This window comes from Oncorhynchus kisutch, linkage group LG5 (genome assembly GCF_002021735.2).
Source record: "Oncorhynchus kisutch isolate 150728-3 linkage group LG5, Okis_V2, whole genome shotgun sequence".
Lineage (NCBI taxonomy): Eukaryota > Metazoa > Chordata > Actinopteri > Salmoniformes > Salmonidae > Oncorhynchus > Oncorhynchus kisutch.
This window is the reverse complement of record NC_034178.2, coordinates 18614481-18631555: the sequence shown is the minus strand read 5'-3', so window position 1 is coordinate 18631555 and position 17075 is coordinate 18614481. Positions and strand designations below refer to the sequence as shown.

Below are 17075 nucleotides of genomic sequence, written 5' to 3'. Positions count from 1 at the left end.
TGGCGCACCCGTCCCACCACCTCAAAATAAACAGGAAGCAAAAAAAACAAAAAGGTGGAGCAACTAAAGTTGTTGACTCTCCACATCTGTCAAGACAACTGGAGCACTGGGCCAGACACTCTTAAATAGAACCAACTCAGATGAAACACCTTCCCACTAACGAGATGGACAAGCCAGCACAGGTGTAACACATACTGACTAACGAGGTGACACCAATCAGTGCGTCCTACGTGCTAACGAGCTAGACGTGCTAATGAGCTATAGGTGCTAAAGTCTTCAAAACTTAAATGGAAAAACCAAACTAAATATATATATATTTCTGTATTTTTTTGCTTCTAGAACTCATCCCCTTGAAAAGAGCCCAAACAAAAATAATCTCCAACATGGAAAAACATGTCAAAATAAATTGGGATCCATGGTAACGCACTGGCTAAACGCAAATCTTTTTGACTGCCCACCCTTGAGACAATCTGCAACCAAGTTGTCCTTACTACGGACATGTCTGATTTCAAAAGGAAACTCCTGCAATGTCTGTAGTAACTTTCCGCTGAGCTTCTCTCTCTTTTCAGGGTTCACTCGATAGGTATGTTGTTGGATCGGGACCCAGTCCCCAATGTCATACTCTAGTACATTTGGGTTAGCACATCTGAGAATGAACCCTGTTATTCTAAAAGCAGGGCAACAATGTCAATATAATTATACCCGAAAATTGTCAGTTGGTTGCATAAATAATTATGATTACTAAATGTTACATGAATTGTAAATATGATTTGGCAATAATTCACTTAATGGTGAGGCATGGAATAATAAAACATGACAATCAGCTAAATTTGGGAGTGATGCATTTACATTTAGGCGTCTCTAAACAAAGGTACACAACACTTATTTGTCATCATTCATCGATATCGTGTTGAAATCCATTGTGCGAGAGGAGGGAGATGAGGTTGCACGTCCTGTTAAAACTAACAGCTCACAAATAATGGGAATAATGTGTACATCCCTGGTTAGAGGACAATTTGCAGAAAGCAGCTAGCTACATTTTGAAGTGTTACATTTTGATTCAAGTGGGTCACCAACATGGTAAGTGTAACACAGCTCTTTTTGTGTTAGTCGCTTTTTATTAAATCACTCTTTCAATTCAGAGCCAGGATTTTTCCCGAGGCTAATATACATATCATGCTGAAATCAATTGAATGGGGCAAACGTTTAGGGTTGTACGGTGTGAAATTCCTTAAAATACTCCTACTACAATGTTAAAAACATTCTACATTGTTATTTAATTGATATCATGAAATATCTCCTTCATGTATGTATTTTCTGATGTTTGATCAGAGATCTTTTACGAGAGTATCTCTTTTCACACTGTTCGCAGCTATAAGGTTTCTCTCCTGTGTGTGTTCTCTGGTGTACAGTCAGATCACTAGATGCAGTAAAACTCTTCCCACATTGATCACAGCTAAAAGATTTCTCTCCTGTGTGTACTCGCTGGTGTCTGGTCAGATGGCTAGATGCAGTATAACTCTTCTCACATTCATCACAGCTATATGGTTTGTCTCCTGTGTGTACTCTCTGGTGTGTAGTCAGATGACTAGATGTATTAAAACTCTTCCCACATTGATTACAGCTATAAGGTTTCTCTCCAGTGTGTGTCCGCTCGTGTATAGTCAGATTGCCAGATGTAATAAAACTCTTCCCACACTGATCACAGCTGTAAGGTTTCTCTCCTGTGTGTGTTTTCTGGTGCAGCTTCAAAGTCTGCGATGTTGAGAAGCTTTTCCCACAATTTGAACAGTGGTAAAGTTTCTCTCCTGTGTGTACACGCTGGTGTGAAGTCAGCTGGCTAGATGTAATAAAACTCTTCCCACATTGATTACAGCTATAAGGCTTCTCCCCTGTGTGTGTCCGCTGGTGTATAGTCAGATTGCTAGATGCAATAAAAGTCTTCCCACATTGATCACATCTAAAAGGTTTCTCTCCTGTGTGTGTTCTCTGGTGTACTGTCAGATCGCTAGATTGAACAAAACTCTTTCCACATTGATCACAGCGGTAAGGTTTCTCTCCAGTGTGAATTTTCATATGTACTTTTAGTGATTTTAACCTTAAGTAACTCTTCCCACATTGATTACAACTAAATGATTTCTCTCCTGTGTGTGTTCTCTGGTGTATAGTCAGATTGCTAGATGTAGTAAAACTCTTCCCACATTGATCACAGCTATGAGATTTCTCTCCTGTGTGTGTTCTCTGGTGCAGCTTCAAAATCTGTGATGTTGAAAAACTTTTCCCACAATCTGAACAGTGGTGAGATTTCTCTCCTGTGTGTACTCGCTGGTGTATTTTAAGGTCTGATGAATATTTGCAACGTTTCCCACAGTCAGAGCAGCAGTGAGATTTCTTTCCTGTGGGTCTCCACTGGTGTTTCTTGAGGTGTTCTGATGTGGAGAGACTCTCCTCTGCCTCATCAGCATCATGATGTTGTTGAGGCTCCCCAGAGGATCCACGATAGTCACATCTCTCTCCTGTGTGAACAACAAAGTCAGACAGATGGTTAAAGGCCCACAACAGCAGAAATCTACTGTTTATTTGAGGTAAAAGGTGATGCCCAGAGCAGGGCCATGAAGTTGTACAACAATTGACATCTGTTAAATTATTTGACAACTATTTGCCGCCGTATGAAAATCAACCCAGAGGACCTCTGGGTGTCTATACAGAGATCTACCCTCTGACAGAAGAAAATGGAGATGCTACCACAATTATCCTCAAGGGGACTCCAATGGAGGAGGTGGAAGACAACAGCAGCAACAAGCAGCATGAGAACAATAGAATTGGATGACAAAAGAAAGCACAGTTCCTGGAGCGAGTTTTCCCTCGCCACCCCAACTCACTCCACAAAAAGGAACAGACTGGAAGATCCTAGACATATGGCCACCTGTAGAAAACACAAACTACTACAGAAGCAAAAGAAAAGTACAATGTGCCACCATCCATGGGTGACCTATTCAGAGAGCAGGAAAAGGAGGACACGACACTGCACTGAAGAAGGCCCAGCTCGCACAGATGGAGACAGGAAGTGGTGGTTTTACTCAGAACATGATGGCTGCTCAAAGTTGTTTCTACAGGCTCACCACAACCACAGCCTGCAGCTCCCCCACAGTCACATCAGTCACACCCATGAACCTGGTGCCTGCAGGGTATGTGCTTTTCAGCTTGTGAATTGGGGGAAGGCCCTTACTGTCTACTCAGACTCAGCATATGCTAGTGTGGTTTGGAAGAGGGTTTACTAATAGGTCTGGCTTATGGCTACATATTTTGTCTGGCATGCCCTGTTTACCATCAATCATTATCTCTACTGTTTGCTGATTAGCTCATGGTGTGAGCCATTCGTCAAAGGGGGATATGGTGGAGAAGATTTCAGTCCAATGGTTTTGCCAAAATCAGCACGTGAAAAAAAAAAGTTCATTTATTGTTGCACGACATGTTTTTTATATAACATAGACAAGGGAACTCCACTGCAACCAGGGAAGTTCTCCACTCCAAAATGACCTCTTGCCCACCTTGCTATGGATTTCATAGACATGGTAGAGCAAAAAAAAAGAAAGCGATACTGCCTGGTGATAATTGACAGGTTCACCGGGTGGGTGGAAGCATTTCCCTCCACCAACTGCGATGCGCGAAGTGTTGCAAAATTGCTAGTCAGGGAAATTATACTCAGGTTGGGAGTGCCTGTGAGGTTTTGTCTGCAGACAATGGGACCCATCTCATAGAAGATGTGGTTGCCCAAATGGTGGGTGTTGACCAGATGTTTGTGTCTATCTATCACCCGTGGAGTAACGGGATTAGAGAGAGGGTTCATTAAATGATCAAAGGGGGGTTTGCAAAAGCCTGACATTCCACAAAAATGATCTAGGTGGAATGCTTGCCTATTGTCCTCATGAAATTGCGCAGCAGCCTTAACAAAGGTATTGGGTGTACACCTTATGAGATATTAACAAGATGACCAATGAACACTCCAGGGGTGAGACCTATGACTGACCGACAGAAATAACTGAGACACAGTGTGACCATCTTGAGTACATGAAGGAACTAACCTCTGTTGTAAGTTTTCACCACTCTCACACTAGCAAAGCAAACGAGGTTCCCCCAGGTGAAGACCCTGACGAGCTTCCCATAAACATTGGAGACTAGGTGAAACTACGAGTCCATACGAGAAAATGGAACCAGCCAAGATGGATTGGACCCTTCCAGGTGACCATGGCAATAAGAGGCTGAGATCGACCGATGAGGAGGAGCCAGAGGAGAAACAGGGAAGACCAAAGGCCGAAGAACCAACAGAGGGTTCAGCCACAGAATCCAAAGAGTCATCAGATGTCGAGGACACCATCATACACACACTATGATTGTGAAACAAGAAAACCGCAACCATGGAAACATGCATGTAGGGTATTTATTGCTCTCCAAATCCGACTCGTTCCCTTTGTGGACGGGGATGTGGAGAATAATACATGGGTGAAAGCAGTGACATACATAGGATTACAGGGGAAGGGGAACACATCTGGAACACGGGTAATGCAACAGGTGACAGGTGTAAACTTTTCCTGGATGGAGGAAGGCATGGGAGCACCTTTTGGATGGATGTGGGTATGCAGTGACAGGGGGTACCTCACTTTACCTCCTGGATGGGGGGGGGGGGGGGGGGGGTGTTGTTATTTGAGGAGAACAGAAATGTACATGTTAAGAATTCCGGTCTCCGATCTTTTCAATAAAACAGGTAAAACCAACTCTGGGGTACTGAAGCGTGCCAAACGACTCATCCCAGACAATCAGGAAGCCTATGGTCATGTCCTACGCATGTCCTATTTTTGGTATGTCAGTCATACCCTCCCGGGGTGTGGCTGTCCAGGGAAAGTGGGTAAACAATTTAACCAATTCTTTACTGGCCTATATGAGTTTAACGATCCCAGGATTTAGCCAACTCTCATTAGATGTCCAAAATCTGAAAGCTGTCGTCAGCCATGAGTTGGCTTTAGATTATCTTTTGGCGAAGGAAGGAGGACACTGTAACGTACCAGGTGTTATTGGTCCTGATAATTGTGTTATGCTCCTCCCTGACTCCTCTGAGAATATGACTGCGATAATTGATAAGATTACTGATCTTAGAAAACTCTCTCAATCTGAAAAATCTGTCTTTCAAAATTGGTGACTGGTTTAAATGTTAAATTTGGAACTGTAATGGGGAAAGTTATGTTAACTTTGTTTTCTCCTGTACTTGTAGTGGGATTGGTGATTTTGGCTACTGTTTGTATTTGTAAGAGAATGACTGTAACTGCTCTTGAACATGCTGGAGTGATGGTGTTGGTGGAAGCTGATGCAAATCGTTCTGGTTTCTCTTAATCCCATTGTCCATCAACTCATGACGTTCTTCCCAGGACTCAGGAGGAATGGGAATATAGACAGACTCACCCCACCACCATTCCAGGAACCTCAGGTGTGGTTTCTCCCTTTAGCAGGCCATCCCTGGGATCAAATGGATCCTGGGGTTTTGCCAACTCTGTTTAATTTCAGAGGAGAATATAAAGATTGAACCTGTGAGACTTATTAGTCTCAGAGGGGGGAATGTAGGGGTGGAAGACCCTCCCCATTATTGATTAAGGGGACTTTAAGATCCATGTTTTGCTGCAGGCCTTATAATAAGATACTGTTGCTATGTGTCTAAAAACTGCCACTATACGTTGCACAAGCATCTATATTAGTCTTTGTGGTTAAGCCCTGGCTGTTGTGAGAGTGTGCTTGCAGGCTGTGTCAGAGTCAGACCGAAACTAGATAGAGAAGTAACCACTGTCTGGTTTTGACATTTTGATCTTGTGTGACAGTGGACAATCCTAAGAAATTCAGAGAAGCTACTGTACCAGGTTACCTTATAAGGTAACCTCAGCTTATTGGTAGACACATACATTGACGTAGGTGATCAGACCACCAGGGAGTGATCACATGTATAAAATCAGCTGTGCCCTTAGGTGGGGTGCAGAACTTACTGGGAAACATACGTTATGTTCCTGTTGTCAACTTCTGTCTGCAATTACATTAAATAAAGTTTTGATTGATTAACTTAAAGAAGATATTGTCTGACTGCTGATTTCACCAATAAGCCAAACAGGGACAAGGTACCTACCCGACAACGCTAATGCGGAAACCGGTTTTCGTTTTTTTATTTAAACAATGTGTTCTGAATATTACAACTTTGGATTATAATTGTAAGGCTCGTTTGAATCTCCTGCTTAATATAATGTTTGTGTTATTGCTGCAAATCAACTGCTTTATACTTCAACAAGTAAAATGCTCTTTGGCTAGCTTTTCCATCAGCCTGACAATGAGTGTTTGTACACTTTGTGTATGCCAAATTGACCCATAACTTCACTTAACAAAATAAACCTACTGTAGGACCCATAACTTCACCTAACAACAACATAGACCTACTGTAGGACCCATAACTTCACCTAACAACAACATAGACCTACTGTAGGACCCATAACCTAACAACATAGACGTAGGACTATAAATCATTTAATATTTCAGGTGAATGAAACAAGGAAAATAAAATGTCTTTATCATGACATTTCATAACCTGATCACCAGATCATTTTGTGAATAATCCCACTAGGCTACTCTGTAATATGTTGTCATTCTAAATGTCCGGAATAAAGGAAAATAGCTCTGTCTGTTGTACAATAGCTTATACATCAAGGAACAGTTCTCTACACATTATGAGCTAAGTATCTCTGTGTCCAAACTGACTAACAAGACGCTACTGTAAATCAAGTAGACAATAACACATTATAAACATCAATTTGTTTATGGAGGTTGGATCCAACATGGAGCACGGCATAACTGTCTTTAAGACGAAGAGCAAGGCTGGCGTTTTCCTTATTTCCAACCAATTGTTTTTTTTTATAGTTTCTTTGCATTGTATGAAACTTCTTTTTTACTTATTTTGTACCTAATGTTGTCGCTACCGTCTCTTATGGCCGAAAAGAACTTCAGGACATCAGAACGGCGATTACTCACTACGTACTGGCAGAATGCTTTTTTTCCATTAACGAGTCCGACGAGCCCGATGTGAACGATATATACTGATTTCCCGGGAACAGGCCAGATCCCCGTTAATTGCCTGAAGAGAAGGCGGAGAAATAGGGGCCGAAGGGCAGGCTGCCTTCTGAAAATTTGTAGGCGATCGAATAAACCCCCACTTCCCTCCATTCTGCTAGCAAACGTGCAATCTTTGGAAAATAAAATTGATGACCTACGCGGAATACTATACTTCCAACAGAACATTCAAAACTGTAATAGCTTATGCTTCACAGAGTTGTGGCTAAACAACATTATCAACATACAGCTGGCTGGTTATACGCTGCACCGGCAGGATAGGACAGCGGCGTCTGGTAAGACAAGGGACGGCGGACTATGTATTTTGTAAATAACAGCTTGTGCACGATATCTAAGGAAGCCTCGAGCTATTGCTCGCCTGAGGTAGAGTATTTTGTATACCTTTATTTATCTAGGCAAGTCAGTTAAGAAATCCCACTATGCCCGCTGATGAACCATCAAACAGGCAAAGTGTCAATACAGGACTAAGATCAAATCGTACTACAATGGCTCTGACACTCTTTGGGTGTGGCAGGGCTTGCAAACCATTACAGACAACAAAGGGAAGCACAGCCGATAGATTCCCAGTGACAGAAGAGCTAAACTACAGCAAAAAACACTGAAACATGCATGAGAGCACCAGCTGTTCCGGAAGACTGTGATCACTCTACGCAGCCAATGTAAGACCTTTAAACAGGTCAACATTCACAAGGCCGCAGGGCCAGATGGATTACCAGGATGTATACTGCGAGCATGCACTGACCAACCGGCAAGTGTCTTCACTGATATATTCAACCTCTCCATGTCCGAGTCTGTAATACCAACATGTTTTAAGTAGACCACCATAGTCCCTGTGCCCAAGAACAAGGTAACCTGCCTAAATAACTACCGAATAACTACCGACTGTAGCACTCACGTCTGTAGCCATGAAGTGATTTGAAAGGCTGGTCAAGGCTCACATCAACACCATTATCCCAGAAACCTGAGACCCACTCCAATTTGCATACCGCCCTAACAGATCCACAGATGATGCACTCTCTATTGCACTCCACACTGCCCTTTCCCACCTGGACAAAAGGAACACCTATGTCAGAATGCTATTCATTGACTACAGCTCAGCGTTCAACATCATTGTGCGCTCAAAGCTCATCAATAAACTAAGGAACCTGGGACTAAACACCTCCCTCTGCAACTGGATCCTGGACTTCCTGACGGGCCGCCACCATGTAGTAAGCGTATGTAACAACACATCCTCAACGCTGATGCTCAACACAGGGGCCCCTAAGGGATGCGTGCTCAGTCCCCTCCTGTACTCCCTGTTCACTCATGACTGCACAGCCAGGCACGACTCCAACACCATCATTAAGTTTGCCGATAACATAACAGTGGTAGGCCTGATCAACGACAAGACAGCCTATAGGGAGGTCAGAGACCTGGCAGTTTGGTGCAAGGACAACAACCTCTCCCTCAAAGTGATCAAGACTAAGGTGATGATTGTGGACTACAGGAAAAAGAGGACCGAGCACGCCCCCATTCTCATCTATGGGGCTGTAGTGGAGCAGGTCACCACATCACCAACAAACTAACATGGTCTAAGCACACCTAGACAGTTGTGAAAAAGGCATGACAAAACGTATTACAGAGGGTAGTGCGAATGGCTCAGTACATCACTGGGGTAAAGCTTCCTGCCATCCAGTACCTCTATACCAGGCTGTGCCAGAGGAAGGCCCTAAAAATTGTCAAAGACTCCAGCCACCCTAGTTATAGACTGCTCTCCCTGCTACCGCACGGCAAGCGGCTTCTAAACAGCTTCTACCCCCAAGCCAAAAGACTCCTGAACATCTAATCAAATGGCTACCCAGACTATTTTCATCCCCCCCCCTACCTTTTTACACAGCTGCTCTCTGTTGTTATCAAATCAAATCCAATTTTATTTGTCACATACACATGGTTAGCAGATGTTAATGCGAGTGTAGCGTAATGCTTGTGCTTCTAGTTCCGACAATGCAGTAATAACCAACAAGTAATCTAACTAACAATTCCACAACTACTACCTTATAGACACAAGTGTAAGGGGATAGTCAGCTGCCTGATCTAAAGCTTGGTCATAGAGTTCTTGTAGGAAATGACATTGAGACTTCATTTGGTTTTTATGATGTCCCCCAATCCTTTACCACCTCTTTCTCCCAAAATAATTACCCCCCCTCCCACACACACACACCCACGCACAAATCACATTTTATTTGTCACAAACACATGGTTAGCAGATGTTAATGCGAGTGTAGCGAAATGCTTGTGCTTCTAGTTCCGACAATGCAGTAATAACAAACAAGTAATCTAACTAACAATTCCAAAACTACTGTCTTATACACACAAGTGTAGCATAGGCAAGATACAGTAGATGGTATCGAGTACAGTATATACATATGAGATGAGTATGTAAACAAAGTGGCATAGTTAAAGTGGCTAGTGATACATGTATTACATAAGGATGCAGTCGATGATATAGAGTACAGTATATACGTATGCATATGAGATATATAATGTTACTTACCCTACATTATTCAAGGTAGCATTGTTTAAAGTGGCTAGTGATATATTTACATCATTTCCCATCAATTCCCATTATTAAAGTGGCTGGAGTTGAGTCAGTGTCAGTGTGTTGGCAGCAGCCACTCAATGTTAGTGGTGGCTGTTTAACAGTCTGATGGCCTTGAGATAGAAGCTGTTTTTCAGTCTCTCGGTCCCAGCTTCGATGCACCTGTACTGACCTCGCCTTCTGGATGATAGCGGGGTGAACAGGCAGTGGCTCGGGTGGTTGATGTCCTTGATGATCTTTATGGCCTTCCTGTAACATCGGGTGGTGTAGGTGTCCTGGAGGGCAGGTAGTTTGCCCCCGGTGATGCGTTGTGCAGACCTCACTACCCTCTGGAGAGCCTTACGGTTGAGGGCGGAGCAGTTGCCGTACCAGGCGGTGATACAGCCCGCCAGGATGCTCTCGATTGTGCATCTGTAGAAGTTTGTGAGTGCTTTTGGTGACAAGCCGAATTTCTTCAGCCTCCTGAGGTTGAAGAGGCGCTGCTGCGCCTTCTTCACGATGCTGTCTGTGTGAGTGGACCAATTCAGTTTGTCTGTGATGTGTATGCCGAGGAACTTAAAACTTGCTACCCTCCACTACTGTTCCATCGATGTGGATAGGGGGGTGTTCCCTCTGCTGTTTCCTGAAGTCCACAATCATCTCCTTAGTTTTGTTGACGTTGAGTGTGAGGTTATTTTCCTGACACCACACTCCGAGGGCCCTCACCTCCTCCCTGTAGGCCGTCTCGTCGTCGTTGGTAATCAAGCCTACCACTTGTGTCGTCCGCAAACTTGATGATTGAGTTGGAGGCGTGCGTGGCCACGCAGTCGTGGGTGAACAGGGAGTACAGGAGAGGGCTCAGAACGCACCCTTGTGGGGCCCCAGTGTTGAGGATCAGCGGGGAGGAGATGTTGTTGCCTACTCTCACCACCTGGGGGCGGCCCGTCAGGAAGTCCAGTACCCAGTTGCACAGGGCGGGGTCGAGACCCAGGGTCTCGAGCTTGATGACGAGCTTGGAGGGTACTATGGTGTTGAATGCCGAGCTGTAGTCGATGAACAGCATTCTCACATAGGTATTCCTCTTGTCCAGATGGGTTAGGGCAGTGTGCAGTGTGGTTGAGATTGCATCGTCTGTGGACCTGTTTGGGCGGTAAGCAAATTGGAGTGGGTCTAGGGTGTCAGGTAGGGTGGAGGTGATATGGTCCTTGACTAGTCTCTCAAAGCACTTCATGATGACGGAAGTGAGTGCTACGGGGCGGTAGTCGTTTAGCTCAGTTACCTTAGCTTTCTTGGGAACAGGAACAATGGTGGCCCTCTTGAAGCATGTGGGAACAGCAGACTGGTATAGGGATTGATTGAATATGTCCGTAAACACACCGGCCAGCTGGTTTGCGCATGCTCTGAGGGCGCGGCTGGGGATGCTGTCTGGGCCTGCAGCCTTGCGAGGGTTAACATGTTTAAATGTCTTACTCACCTCGGCTGCAGTGAAGGAGAGACCGCATGTTTTCGTTGCAGGCCGTGTCAGTGGCACTGTATTGTCCTCAAAGTTATTTAGTCTGCCTGGGAGCAAGACATCCTGGTCCGTGACTGGGCTGGATTTCTTCCTGTAGTCCGTGATTGACTGTAGACCCTGCCACATGCCTCTTGTGTCTGAGCCGTTGAATTGAGATTCTACTTTGTCTCTGTACTGACGCTTAGCTTGTTTGATAGCCTTGCGGAGGGAATAGCTGCACTGTTTGTATTCGGTCATGTTACCAGACACCTTGCCCTGATTAAAAGCAGTGGTTCGCGCTTTCAGTTTCACGCGAATGCTGCCATCAATCCACGGTTTCTGGTTAGGGAATGTTTTAATCGTTGCTATGGGAACGACATCTTCAACGCACGTTCTAATGAACTCGCACACCGAATCAGCGTATTCGTCAATATTGTTATCTGACGCAATACGAAACATATCCCAGTCCACGTGATGGAAGCAGTCTTGGAGTGTGGAGTCGAATTGGTCGGACCAGCGTTGGACAGACCTCAGCGTGGGAGCCTCTTGTTTTAGTTTCTGTCTGTAGGCAGGGATCAACAAAATGGAGTCGTGGTCAGCTTTTCCGAAAGGGGGGCGGGGCAGGGCGTCGCGGAAGTTAGAGTAACAATGATCCAAGGTCTTTCCACCCCTGGTTGCGCAATCGATATGCTGATAAAATTTAGGGAGTCTTGTTTTCAGATTAGCCTTGTTAAAATCCCCAGCTACAATGAATGCAGCCTCCGGATAAATGGTTTCCAGTTTGCAAAGAGTTAAATAAAGTTCGTTCAGAGCCATCGATGTGTCTGCTTGGGGGGGGGGATATATACGGCTGTGATTATAATCGAAGAGAATTCTCTTGGTAGATAATGCGGTCTACATTTGATTGTGAGGAATTCTAAATCAGGTGAACAGAAGGATTTGAGTTCCTGTATGTTTCTTTCATCACACCATGTCTCGTTAGCCATAACGCATACGCCCCCGCCCCTCTTCTTACCAGAAAGATGTTTGTTTCTGTCGGCGCGATCCGTGGAGAAACCCGTTGGCTGCACCGCCTCGGATAGCGTCTCTCCGGTGAGCCATGTTTCCGTGAAGCAAAGAACGTTACAGTCTCTGATGTCCCTCTGGAATGCTACCCTTGCTCGGATTTCATCAACCTTGTTGTCAAGAGACTGGACATTGGCAAGAAGAATGCTAGGGAGTGGTGCACGGTGTGCCCGTCTCCGGAGTCTGACCAGAAGACCGCCTCGTTTCCCTCTTTTTCTGAGTCGTTTTTTTGGGTCGCTGCATGGGATCCACTCCGTTGTCCTGTTTGTAAGGCAGAACACAGGATCCGCGTCGCGAAAAACATATTCTTGGTCGTACTGATGGTGAGTTGACGCTGATCTTATATTCAGTAGTTCTTCTCGACTGTATGTAATGAAACCTAAGATGACCTGGGGTACTAATGTAAGTGAGATATACAGAAGCCACTGCAGTGTTACAATGATAAAAAGTTTGGACACGTGGCAAGTGTTTGCCGAAGGAATAAATATGTCAGATGAAGCATATTGTAATTGTAATGGGAATCACGTTCCCGAGTTCCCGGAGTGCCCTGGACAGATGGATGTCACAGGATGTCACAGTAGCTAGGATCAGGCCCAACCTGCAAGTGTCCTTTGTGGAGGCAGTGAAAATAGCTGAAGGAGTGAGTAGAGAGGAGATGGTGGTGGATGTCCCTCAGTCTGCAGTGAAGCCATGAGAAGGATCCCAACACACTAATAGTGAAGAAGGTGGACTTTGTTGTGTTTATAGCGCAAGCGAGAAATTGCACTAGTCAAACTGTTTATTTTTTGTAATTAGTATGATTCGTTCATCCAAAACATTATTTGATTTGGGGGTATTTTTTACAACCCTGTACAGTAGGTGGCAGCAATACACCAGATGAGTGTAGTCTGACAATAAACCTCAGAGTAGATGAAGACATGGTAGGAACCAAAGTGTTGGTCAGTGTTACATTACATGTTTTTTTTTACTTCATGTAGCATGTTAGCTAGATAACATATTCATACTTCGCCTATTCCAAGCATGCTTATCTAGGCCTACAACAACACTGGTACCAGGCAGTATTAGCTAGCAATGTTTGCGCTGACTCTTAATACATTTAGCAAGCTAGCTAGCCCGCTAACTAGCGACTAGCGGCTAACATTATTTTAGCAACACCTTGCTAAGAAAAGACTAACTTTCGCCTTCAATGTAATGGCATGAAAAGAATTGCCAGAATATTATACAATGACTTATCAACAGCTCTAACAATTTGACCCCCACAAGAAATCTTCACTGGCAATTCTAGAATATACTATATATCCTAGAAACCTGGGTTAAACTATCATTATGACATCATGGATGGATTATAGATGGATTACTATGACCAATAAGCATACTATATACTCAATTAACATCACAAATAGTACGGTTTGTATGAGTATTCTAACACAGCTAATGACTTAACAGCTCTAACAATTTGACCCCACAGGAAATCTACACTGCCAGTTATAGAAAGACCCATTTACTATATAACCATTGATTATTGAAGAATATAACTTATAAATGCCTCAAATGTTTCAACTGTATTACCCCACCAGAAACCAAAACATGAGCTCGTATAAGGCCACTGTTTGTAAACCAATACTATATGGCTGAGGAGTAGGGTCGATCCAAGCGTTCTGACCTCACAACGACAGTAAAGCACCCAAGCTAACTGGCTAACGTCGGATAGCTTGCTAGACACAAATGAGAGAAAACCTCACTCTGACCATTTTACTTGCCCTAGCAGTGCTGGTAAATCAACAATGATTTACCCGTTTCATGTTATTCAGAGCGTTGGGGACTAACTGTGCTGCTGGCAAGAATTGAATTTTAGCTTTTTCTGTCTACGTTTACTGACACCTGGACATATTCAACGGGTGTTGAGCGCTAGTAAATGAATTATTCTGCACTCTGGTACAATCAGACGAGAGTGCTCTGAAATCGGAGTTGTTCATTCATTGTTCATTCGACCCCGAATGAACAATGTCCATTGAGAACGCACACGACCCCTTGGCTAAGAATGACGTGAATAATCAAGTCAATAAACGTTGGCTAGTTAGTTAGAATATAGTTAATATACTGGCAAGTTTGATGTATTAGTAGCCAACTAACATTATGTAGCAAGCTGACATACTGGTACATATGGCTATAAAGATATGCTATGCGGTTTGTAAGGATAGTGTAGCTAACAATGTGTAACATAACTTATTTGAAAAGTCATTACATTGCTCAACATTTTCTTAACATTAGGCATAATTATTTAAAGCAGTTCATTTGTATCCACTCTCTCGTCGAACTTCAGCTGCATATTTTCCGCCATTTTCTTCAAATCTGAAAATAGTTGAAACCACTGAAGAAATGCATTTTGGGCCCTAAAAACACCAAAATAGAGTCCTCTGCATGTATACTTCGTATTTTGGCGAATGTAGTATGACATCCGGGAACTTTTGGCAAACTAACTATATCCATACTTTGACCAATAAGCATCACAAATAGTATGGTTAGAATAAGTATTCTAACACAGCTCAGGTCTCTGGGCTGCCATTTTGTTTCTGTTAAAAAACTAGGTTGTCCCTTTAAAAAAAAGCCACAGAACAATCAATCAACCAATCTGCAGTTCAAACAATAACAAAGCTGTAATTCCACCACTGTTTTGCTAATAAGATGATGGATGGGGCTGGAGAAAGGTAACTACCCTCAAATTCATAGACAGCCCTATGGATGCAAGGACTGAACATCCATGATATCAACATTATAGTTTTAACCGGCTATACAGTGTTGATTTACATTGTTTCTTATTTGGGGTTCTGATGGGGTACAACAGTTGAACTAAGCTCATGAGGCATGTGTTATATTCTTCAATAATTAATGGCTATAAATAAATAATAAAACATTTAAATATTGATGTAGCAATTGCATATTTCCCCTTTAACACCACACATAAGTTTAACAACTGTAGAGTTTGTGCCTCTGCTTTTAAGACAGTACTTACTCGTGTTAACCAGGGCACGTTCATCGTTAGAGCCACTGGATGCCTTAAGATGCCCTTGGGAAACCGGGCCCAGATATCCAGTTTCCTCCTCTTCTTCCTTTTTCAATGTGACAGTCCCCCTCTCCCCCTCTTCCTCTTTCACTCCAAAAAATGCATCCTCCTCCTCCTTCACTCTGAAATACTTTTCTTCCTCTTTTACTGTAACATCATCCTCTTCTTTCACTCTGAAAGCGTCTTTCTCTTCTTTCACTGTAACAGCCTCACCCTCTACTTCTTGTTTTACTGTGATATCCTCCTCTTCCTTCACCTCTTTAACGAGAGATTCTTTCTCCGTCCAGCAGACCGCCTCTTCTTTAGCAGAAGGAGAGTAGCTTAGTGAACTCATGGTCGGGGATGTTAGCTAGCTAGGCTATTGCTAACTTAACCAGCCCGCTAGCTGAATAATAACAACAACACCGTAAATATGAAATTAAATCGGACAACTAACTAGACGACAGAAGTGGGTTTAAAACACAGTGGCCAATAAACATTAAAGCGTCTAAAGAGCTTTATTGTTTCGGCTAGTTTGTCTAGCAAGCTACGGAGGTGGCTGACTTACTGTTGCTGCTGTTGAAAGAAGTGTTCCGTCCACTAGATTATACGTCACACTAACAGCACTGCCTTAAATTCCTACACCGCATCTGCTGACTGGAGTGGGTAACGCAGTTGACTAAAATGTATATTACTGTATAATGTTCAGAAAAAGTTAATTGGTATGAAGGTTTTACTCACCAGTGTAACAGTACAGTGTGGTTAAAGACGTAGTAAGCTAGTTGTAGTCACTTTATGGTTACCTATAAGTACAAACAGTTATGTTTTTGCGTTATTACATATTTATTCATTTATTTCGGGAAATCTTCTAAACTACCCACAATGCCCTATTGCTTAACGTCATATATATGATCAACTCTGTGCTCCTCGGTTTGTATGCCAGTGTAACGGTGTAATGAAGTTATATATTTCTAAATATATTTAACCTTTATTTGACTAGGCAGGTCAGTTAAGAACAAATTCTTATTTACATTAACGGCCTACCCCGGCCAAACCCTAACCCAGACGATGCTGGGCCAATTGTGCGGTGCCCTATGCGACTCCAAATCACGGCTTGTTATGATACAGCCTGGATTTGAACTAGGGTCAGTAGTGACCCCACTAGTACTGAGATGCTGTGCCTTAGACCGCTGGGCTGCTCGTGTGTTTGCATTACACTCAGTGATAATGGTATGGGATTCTGGGTAATCCACAGCAGGTTTATGGAGAATTTGAAAATTGAGTGGTCCAGGGATAGACATGTATAAAGTTGACATTACATCATACATTAGCAATTTATGTTCTAGTAACTACTGTTGTTGGTTTGGCGTCAAATAAGCCTCTCTTTATATGTTATTTCCCGAATCTCAGTTTTCCACATAGGTTTTATGCTAAAGTTCCCTCTTTCAAGTTGGTAGCTAACTGGAAAATGCATCTTCTTTAGGAGTGCTATTTTTATCCTGTCGACTACTGATCATTCATCCACACTGTGTGTCTCATAAATGCAGGTAATTTATGAAAAATGTATAAAGTACACGTTTTATAATATCATGAACATCAGACAGTTTATTAGCCCGGTTTTGTTAGTTTAGGAGTGTTTTTTCAGGTTAATTTGATATATTTTGATAGTCCTTTTTGTTTTGTCAACTTTTCGATATGGATGTTATTCAGTTCACTGGTTACGATAACACTCACCCGTAGCACGCGTGTTACATTTAATA

At 43.2% G+C, this 17075-nt stretch overlaps 1 protein-coding gene across 1 annotated transcript; it reads right to left on the bottom strand.

Moving 5' to 3' along the window:
* Positions 1-825: 825 nt before the first annotated feature.
* Positions 826-15906, bottom strand: LOC109891479 (zinc finger protein OZF-like). The gene is made up of 2 exons (XM_031824623.1): positions 15286-15906; positions 826-2516 (listed from the first exon to the last, which is right to left on the bottom strand). The coding sequence occupies exons 1-2, from the start codon at positions 15668-15670 to the stop codon at positions 1303-1305; spliced, it is 1599 nt and encodes a 532-aa protein (XP_031680483.1). The 5' UTR covers positions 15671-15906; the 3' UTR covers positions 826-1302.
* Between the last annotated feature and the right edge of the window lie 1169 nt (positions 15907-17075).

What these genes read in the sequence shown, in the direction of transcription:
- LOC109891479 (XM_031824623.1), bottom strand. Translation starts at nt 15,670, where the DNA reads ATGAGTTCACTAAGCTACTCTCCTTCTGCTAAAGAAGAGGCGGTCTGC. An exon ending in ACGTGCCCTGGTTAACACGA is followed by an intron (nt 2,517 to 15,285) that starts GTAAGTACTGTC and finishes TTGTTCACACAG; the next exon opens with GAGAGAGATGTGACTATCGT.